This window comes from Xenopus laevis, chromosome 1S, assembly GCF_017654675.1.
Source record: "Xenopus laevis strain J_2021 chromosome 1S, Xenopus_laevis_v10.1, whole genome shotgun sequence".
Taxonomy (NCBI): domain Eukaryota; kingdom Metazoa; phylum Chordata; class Amphibia; order Anura; family Pipidae; genus Xenopus; species Xenopus laevis.
The window spans coordinates 129,908,219-129,917,784 of NC_054372.1; the positions used below are offsets into that span (position 1 = coordinate 129,908,219).

The following is a 9,566-nucleotide window of genomic DNA, read 5'->3' on the forward strand; positions in this document are numbered from 1 at the left end:
CTGGCGAGGCATTTTCAGGCGACTGTTGAAAAGCGCATCGCCTCGTGTGGTTAGCACAGGCGTTTTTACATAGGCGCCCATACAAAACTGTCGCCTGCGCCGGTCGCGGCGCTTTGATGCCGCGACCGCAAACGCGTGGCTATCTCCCCGTGTGGAATAGCCCTTAAAGTTGTGCGTATTTTTGAAAACTGTGTGCATGGGTCAGTGTAGATGCAAAAGAAGACAATTACTGGTACCTGGACACCAGCCTATTTGTACCCCCTGCCGGCACATTTAAAACTAGCAACATCACACGACGCGCTTATACGCTCGCTATACCCATGACTGACAAATGAGTGGACCAATCACATAGCACCGGATGGGCAGGGCTTTTCGCTGGCGCGTGAGGAAACAATAAAGTGGTTGCTGTGCCAATCACCGCAGAGCTTGGTTTGAGTGACAATCCCAAGCACTAACCTTAGGTATCGCGGTTGTATAAGGGCTGGTCCCAGCGTACGGTCTCAGTGCAAAATGGCTGCGGTGTCCTCAGTGGCATCGCTGCGTGGGGCAGATTACGAGAACGGGCTACGCGGCGTGGCCGGGCCGAGCGATGGAGGGCAGGACCCAGGAGAGGACGACCCAATGGGCCGCGGCACGCTAGATTTGGAAATGGAACTGCTGGAGCAGGGCAGAAGAAGCCGGCGGGTTGGGGGCCGAACGACTCCAGGCAGAAGATCGGGGGGACGCGGGGGCTCGGGAGGAGGTGGAGCTGGTGGCTTAGAGGAGCTGGAGGATGAGGAGTTGGAGGAGGAAGAGCCCGGGGAACTTACGGGAGACCAAACCATAGAGGATCCGGTAAGAGCTGCGGGAACACGAGGGGCTTCAAACGAGCCGTGAAGCGGGGGATGGTCTCTGCACTAAAGTAGCGGGAGGTGAGTGGGAGGGCTGGCGAGGAGGAAGAGGTTGGCTTTCTATAACGCTGCTGGGCCTCAGACACCCTCACTCCTACTATATCTATGGCAGCACTCTCGCCTCACTTATATATTTATTTATTAATCCAAACCCCGGCGAGGCTTGTGTGTTCTAGGCCTGCCACCTACAATATCCAGGTGTGTCAAGGAAATGACCTAATTATATATGGAACATCTCAGCTTGTGATCCATTTCTACTTTCTCTTTTCATTCCCATCTGTACGATGAGCTGCCCTGCCCCCATGCTTGTTTGTGCTGCACATTCGGACCCCTCCCTGATCAAGTAGCATCATACACTTCTGTTCTACTGTCTGTCCATATCTCTCTGGTCAAAAGGTAAATCTTGTCAGATCTGAATGGCCACCTAAAGCCCCCCGTAGACTCAAACATTTTTCTTTGATGAACGACCAATTTCAGTGCAATCCAACCAATCCGTCAAATTATTGTGAGGTTAGTGGGAATCAAATGATTGTGCATTTGACGATTTTTTTTTTTTTGTCCGGTATTGGCCAGAAAATTTATCGGCCAGGTTAGAAATTTTTTATTGGTCACAGTGAAATCTATCTATAAGTCCATAGGCCCTACAGTAGGACGGGCAAATTTAAATTGCTCCCTGCCTGAAAGAGTCCTCACAGTGGATAATTCTTTTAGTATGTACATAGGAACCATATACACATATAATACACACAAGCCATGAATATCTTGTAAATAACATCCTTATAAACGGGTGAGTTCTGAGTCATTTCTGTCCCATTACTCACTGAAACTTGTGTATTATAATAAACTACCCCCAGTTGCAAAATATGAGGATATTAGAATTTACCTAGGAGTTCCATGACCTGTATAAAAACACTCGGCCTTCGGTCCAAGTGTCCCTCAAAAGAATAATCCTAAGGCCAGTCCTCCAGTGGACCCCGGAGAACTTTTCTACCGACTGTGGCAGCATTGCTATTTCAGGGAAGATGCTTCACTTGTATGTTATTGCTGATTGTGGGCTCTGCAAACTAGGGACGCACTGAATCCATCAATTACGGTGAATGCCAAACCCAATCAAAATTTGTATATTGAAATCAGGGAAAATTCCAAAAAAAGTGACTTAAAGGAGAACTCAATGTCCCAATAATAAAAAACCCCTACCCTCTAACCTACATAGTCCCCCCCCCCCTGCATAGGTGATTACCCCTGAAAGTGTCCCTAATTCATTACTCGGGTATAGATGCAGAGAAAGAGGCAGCAGCCCATGAGCTCTACTGCGCTTGCTCTGCACGTGTGTAAAATTAAAAAAAAAAAAACAATTCTGCATCATGATCGACAAGCCGACTGATTCAAGTTTTCTGCTAATATTGGTCAGCGCGTCTCCTGCCAAACAAGCACCTAATATTGTTTTGTGCAGTATTATCAGTGCCTCTATGACTACCTTAACAGACACCTGTGTGTTCTGGATATTTGTCTATTGCCTGTGTTTCAAGGTCTCATCTGTGGATGCACAATATCGGCCAGTGTATTAGTGATGGGCGGGTTCGGGTCGACCGCAAACTGCTCCTTGGGTGCAGGTTGAGCTCTTCTTCTGCACTCCCCACCCGCCACCTTCAAATGCCATGTTCTGGTTTTATAGTCTCGCAGCTGCTCGCCCTGCCCCTTTTGCGACGTCATCTGCGACGCGGGTCTATAAAAGGACCCCGGAAGCGCGGGCTGGGGCAGGACGGGAAAACCCTGACCCGCACATCACCACAATGTATGGTACAATAGCTAACTAGAAAGTGAACAGTAAAGCTGGCCATAGACATAAAGATCCGATCGCACAAATGGAGGATTCGTACAATTTTTGGACCGTGTGGAGAGTCCCGACATTTTTTGTCCAGCAGAGATCGGTCGTTTGGTTGATCGGACAGGTTAAAAGATTTCTGTCCCCTGCCAATAATATCTCTGCATGTATTGCCGATCGTACGATTTTCAGTGGGAGACTGTCACTAAATTTTGTCGGACATAACTTTCGTACGATGCTGTCAGGCAGATCTGATGGGGAAGTTCGATCGTCAAGGATTCGAGCGATTGGTTCTTTGCATCTATGGCCAGCTTAAGTCTCTGCACTTCTGCTGTTTATATTGTTTGGGTTACAGCCCTTTTGTCTATGGGCATGGTCCCACAGTATCAGTTTGGCTCATGGGCTGAACATTTAGATTTGGTATTTTTCCTATTCCCTGAATCCTTCCTGAAAGATTCCGCCAAACCGAATCCTAATTTTCATGTGCAAATTAGGGGAGGGAATGGAAAAAGTGGGGGGGATATTTTACTTCCTTGTTTTGTGACCAGAAGTCATGTGATTTCACAGGCTTATCTGTGTACGCAAATTTGGTTTGGTTAATGCTGCTCTGTAATCCAAAGACACACTGGTGATACAAATACGTTGCAGGTAAATGGGTTAAAGGCATAGTAATGGATGTTTATCTATTTTTCAATACAGGAACTTGAAGCTATTAAGGCTCGTGTGCGAGAGATGGAGGAGGAAGCTGAGAAGTTAAAGGAGCTTCAGAATGAAGTAGAAAAACAAATGAATATGAGCCCTCCTCCAGGCAATGGTGAGTGACCAACTATATATCTGAGCATCTGTGGGGATGTCTCTCTCCAAACTAGTACATAACCCAGTTACCCTACCATCTGGATCTCTAGTCTGTCATTTATTACTGCCTGGTAATTGGTGCCTATCACTAGTAACACAACAGCATTTTAATTTGTAACTAAAAATGTATAGAACAAAGTGTCTATTCACCAAACAGATATATCTACTAACTGAAACTAATCTAATGAAACAGACTGTTCTTTTGGGTTGCCAACCTAATTTGCAACCTCCAGGGCATTGAAGGGATACTTTCATGGGAAAAATTTTATATTTCAAAACACATCAGTTAATAGTGCTGCTCCAGCAGAATTCTGCACTGGAATCAGTTTCTCAAAAGAGCTGAACAGATTTTTTTTTTTTTTTTTTTAATATTTAATTTTGAAATATGACATGGGGCCAGTTTCCCAGCTGCCCCCAGTCATGTGACTTGTGCTCTGATAAACTTCAGTCACTCTTTACTGCTGTACTGCAAGTTGGAGTGATATCACCTCCCTCCCTTTCCTCCCCAGCAGGCTAACAACAGAGCAATGAGAAGGTAACCAGATAACCGCTCCCTGACACAAGATAACAGCTGCCTGGTAGATCTAAGAACAGCACTCCATTGTAAAAATCCATGTCCCATTGAGACACCTTCAGTTATTTGCAGCAGTGCAAACAGTGTTTAATTTAGAAATAAAAATCATGACAGAATCCCTTTAAATTTTCCCTGGGCCACTACTCCATTTCCTCTGTTCCCAGTTATCCCTTGCATGGGCTTTCTTAAGTACAGTATACTTGTCAAATGTTAGGCCCGGATTCCTCCCCCAATCATGTATGTATGTTTTTACTAAGAAGTACTGGCACAGAGTTTTTAATGTAAAATGCCTCTGTCCAGAGGAGGAGCAGTACTGCTGCAGAGGTCTCTTTTATTTTTTTTATTTATTTTTGGTGCACGTACAAACTATTTGTCATTATAACTAAAAATTAACCTGTTAATGCATATATATTGAAATAAATTGGATATTATCCCAGGTCCTTATCCTAAAACGGAATACTAGATTTTCTGCAGCTCGGCTGTCCTATGGAGTACCCTAAACCAGAGCTGTCTAACTGGAGGATTCATAGATTTCATTGTATAGTGGCATATTTTTCATTTAATCTGCCCCTCAAACATGGTATATCAGCAATAATCTGACTGCTACATGTAATAAGTACCCTCCCTTCTCTCTTGCATAATGACCCTGCTCATTGACCAGTTCTGTTTTGTCCTTCCTTCACTGAGGAAATGTGTTTGCATGTTGCTAGTTGTTTTGTAGGGCACTACCGATGCTGTAAATGTGGGAAAGTTAAATCTTTGCTCTCTTTTGCAGCTGGGCCAGTCATCATGTCGGTTGAGGAGAAGATGGAAGCTGATGCGCGATCAATTTATGTAGGGAATGTAAGTAAGCCAACACTTTTTTATTTTTTTCACATTCCCTGTCCCTGCTCACAGTATATAATTGTGTAGCCAGGGCATGGGGATGGACATCAGGTCCCCCATTCTGGTGCACAAACAAGATTTTGAGATGATGCAAGGCTTGTCTTAATAACCGTGTCCACAGAATGTCGCCTGCCTGCTTGCTATAATTAGAACATCTCAGACTAAAAGAAACAAAATTCAAATAATTTATACAGTGTAATTACTTCATTTTGCTTGCCTAGCGTGATAAAATAGGATTTGTAATATTTTTTTTGTGTGACGGGTCTATTCTTATTCACTTGTCCGCCAGCAGCTGCAATAAATCGAGCAAAACAGTCTGTATGTGTTTGGCTGTGTGACCCACTGGTTGACAAAGCAATGCATGCGTTAATGTCGTCTTTGTTTGGTGTGCCAAATGCTTCTTTCTCCCAGTAGGCACTTTTGTGAACTTTGTTAAAGCAATCGTTCCTAGTGAGCATTCTGGGTAACACCAGCAAGGCCTGTTTTATACAGCATGTAAACCCACATTTATTAGTTTAATCAGGCATGGTGCTTCTTATCAAGCTGGACATACATGAGCCAGTATAAACTACAGAGTTGGCTGCTGATTGACATGTGCTTGAGGCTTCACAAAGGCCTGTTTTATTGAAATCTGGAGAATTCAAACATTTCAATCATTTGGAAACCTTGCAGTCGGAGTAGATCTCTGTGTATGTCCAGCTTTATTGATTTTGCAGAGGAATTTATTTTGTGTAGTTTCATTTACTTGTTTGACTGAAAAACAAATATAGATTACCAAATACTGCTACTGTATAAGTTTTGTAAAATATCTTGTGTTAATGTAAATTTCCATTGAAACAGGTTGATTATGGTGCAACAGCAGAGGAACTGGAGGCTCATTTCCATGGATGTGGCTCTGTGAACAGAGTCACTATACTTTGCGATAAATTCACTGGTCATCCAAAAGGGTAGGTATTGGGTCTGAAAGTGCAGTGTTCCTAAGGGTTAGTTCACACGAGGAGATTCGGGGAGATTTTGTCGCCTGGCGACAAGCTCCCCAAACTGCCTCCTCGTGTCTTCCCATCCACTAAAGTGAGAAGTCGTCTGCGCTAAAGCACACGCAGCGTTTTCCAAAGTCGCCTGAATTTCCTCGTGGGGCAACGCCAGGCGACAATCTCTCTAAATCTCCTCATGTGAACTAACCCTAAGGGCTAGTCCACACGGGGAGATAGCCCTGCGTTTGCGGTCGCGGCGACAAAGCGCCGCGACCGGCGCAGGCGAGAGTTTTGTATGGGCGCCTATGTAAAAACGCCTGTGCTAACCACACGAGGCGATGCGCTTTTCAACAGTCGCCTGAAAAAGCCTCGCCAGGCTTTTTCAGGCGACTGTTGAAAAGCGCATCGCCTCGTGTGGTTAGCACAGGCGTTTTTACATAGGCGCCCATACAAAACTGTCGCCTGCGCCGGTCGCGGCGACTGGCGCGGCGCTTTGTCGCCGCAAACGCAAGGCTATCTCCCCGTGTGGAATAGCCCTAAAAGTGAAAACCTCATGCTGTGTAAATGGGTCTCAGTGAAATTTGTTTGCTTTTGCAGGTTTGCCTACATTGAGTTCTGTGATAAGGAATCCGTCAGAACTTCACTGGCCCTGGATGAGTCTTTATTTAGAGGACGTCAGATTAAGGTAAGATACAAATCTTGTGTATACAATGCTGTTTTCAATTTATATTACTTTGCAAAAACATCAGACTGCTGAACCCAAATAAGGCCCCATACACTGGCTGATATGAGCTGCCGACTGATTAAGTGGTCAGCTTATTGGGCATTGTATGGGTCTCTCCAATGTGCTTCCCAGATAGAAATCTCGCAGAGAGTTGGCCAAATGTCGATTGGGCAGGTTTTAAACTCCTGTCTGATCGAGGATTGCATTGGTTAATTGATGTGGTCCTCTATCCAACTGCCCCTATTCTCCTTGTTGTTATCTGATGGTTGGGCCCTAGGGCCCACGATCTGATCAGCTTAATATCACCCACCTCAAGGTAGGCATATCGGAGAGAGATCTGCTTGTTTGGTGACCTCGTCAAATGAGTGGATCTATGTATGTATGGCCAGCTTTAGTGCAAGTCATTTTTCCAGAAAAGATGGACTGCAGCACTTCATATTTAGTACTGTGACTTATTTGACTGATTAAACAGTGTAGTCTTCAACATGCAGACCACAGTCTTGGTTTACAACCCTTTTATTTTAATAATGACTTTCTGCCTGGGATACAGTAGGGTTGAATGAGAGAAGCTCATCATACTGAGATTATTCACAGTACACACACTTTTTCAACACAAGTGCAATGAATAGTCCTTGCGCTGATCATAGGTTTTGCCTATTTTTTTTAGCAATGACAATTATTTTTAAACTCCTTGCAAGGTAGATAAATTATACTGTATTACCAGTAGACAACCCCATGTTGTCACCACTTTGTAGTAACTGTTTTAGTTTTGGTAATCTAATTACCCAGATTTCTTGTGCATAAAGCAATAAGCAAAAAATGCATGTTCAGAGCACATTCCTGAGCAAAGGGGGTATACTGTCCACATAAAATGAATTTCTGAATTCAGACGAAGGGAGCTGGGCTTATTGCTATGCTAAGTGATTACCTGCTGTCTTGTTGCATCTTGTCTACAAAAACAGCAGCACAGCAGGACGTTTTTAGGTTCATTTTACTTGTGGGCAGTTATACATAATTATTGCCACAAAGAAGGCATCCTAAATTGACTATAATGCTATACACAAGTAAAAGCATTACTTTTATCTCTCGACAAAACCGAAAGCTAACATGATTATACCAAGTTGTGTTACTACCTGTTTCGTGCAATCCCATTTACTTCCACAGATGCTGCAAAATCTTGTCTCTCTTTTAACAGGTCGTACCCAAGAGGACCAACAGACCAGGTATCAGTACGACAGACAGAGGCTTCCCACGAGCAAGATACCGAGCCAGAGCATCTTCATACAGTTCCCGCTCCCGTTTCTACAGTGGCTACACCCCCAGACCCAGAGGACGTGTGTACAGGTCTGACACTGTTGTACTGTTTTATGTAAAATAGCTGGAGGGTTTGTCTGAAGACTTTTTTGTTTTTGGGTAGACATTCTCCACGTTGTGTTTCACTTATACAAAGCTTGTTTTTTTCAGGGGTCGGGCTCGCGCGACGTCATGGTATACTCCTTACTAAAAATATAACGTTAGGAAGACCTGCAAATAAAGCAAAAAAAAAAAAACCCCCAAAAAAGAAAAAAAAATGGAAAAAAAGAAGACTGGAAAGAATTTTAAGAGTATATTAATGAGATCCTTTGTGGATCTTTTTTTTTTTTTGTTGTTTTTTTCCCTTTTCTGCTGCCCGTGTATGTTCTCCAAGCATGTATATAGATAGCAGGTTGGGGACAGTCAGATGGTGGGAATATTGCAACATCTGGTCTCAATACTCCATGTATGATTTGCTCCAGGGATGTCATGGTGTGCTGTGACTATTTTGGTGGGGTTTTGGAGGCCACTCTTGGCATGTGTAATGTATGTATGAAATGGGTGGTCCTGGTCAACTGCTTTCCTGGCTTAGCCCTGAGTGGGTGTTGGGTTGGGGGTGATGTCTGCTAAACCTCCTACTGTTCCCTTTTTGGTTTTTTTTGCGTGTTTTTATCTTTGCAGGTTTCTTTCTATGGGAGAAGCTTGTTTTCCGGAGAGACTGCTGCCCCTGTCAACAGCCCTTTCTTTAGTTTTATTCCGGTTCAGATTCCCGCATTCTTTTGGAAGACGAGGGCTAAGATCATTTTTGTTTTTAGACCTGTTTTTGGTTTTGTTCGTTTTTAAGTCCAGCTCCTTTTTATAGTATAGCAGGAAGGGTGAACAAGGGGATTAAAAAATAAAAGGTTACAAAAAAATTGCACTTGTTTCTCTTATGTGAACAAATATCTTTTAGGCTCTTTTGTTTGTCGCAGGTAGCTTTTAATAGCTAGTCTTGATCATGGAGGTGCACCTTCACTTGTGTTTTGTAACTGAAGAATGGGCATAGCCATGCAGGGTGGTGTTACTGACCCTTTAAACAGACACAAAATGGTAAAAAATATGTTGTATGCATTGAAATGTACTTTCCCCTAGTAATTGAATGCTTTAGTACAGATAGGGCTCCCCAACTGGGGAGCAGCAGAAGCATGAAAAAAGTTTAATACCAAACAAGGCCATTTGCTAGCCCCTCTCTAGAAGGGAGGGGTTTAGTTTGGAGCGTTGAACAAATTGCCCTGTTATGAAAAGAAAGGGGGGGGTGTAGGTCCAGTAAAAATAGCCTAAAATTCAGATTTGTGCATAATTCCAAAAAAATGACATTTAGACTTAAAAAAAAAAAAACCATAGACGCAATGTAACTCCAACACAAGTCCTATTTAACGTGTTTCGTCTTAGCAACTGTGTGTCTAGGTATCTGCTTGAGCTTTAAATGAATACAATGGTGTGTATTGGTAGGTATGTATGCAGCCATGATCTGGTGCATTTGTCTTATTAATAAGATGGCTAAGCA

General features: G+C 43.5%; 1 protein-coding gene across 1 annotated transcript; it reads left to right on the forward strand.

The window, feature by feature from the left end:
- Positions 1–503: 503 nt before the first annotated feature.
- On the forward strand, positions 504–8,934 carry pabpn1.S (poly(A) binding protein, nuclear 1 S homeolog). The gene is given in 7 exon segments (NM_001088588.1): positions 504–834; positions 3,415–3,529; positions 4,920–4,987; positions 5,870–5,976; positions 6,601–6,688; positions 7,923–8,071; positions 8,192–8,934. Coding segments are annotated over 7 exon segments (891 nt in total). The 5' UTR covers positions 504–510; the 3' UTR covers positions 8,232–8,934.
- The last annotated feature ends 632 nt before the right edge of the window (positions 8,935–9,566 follow it).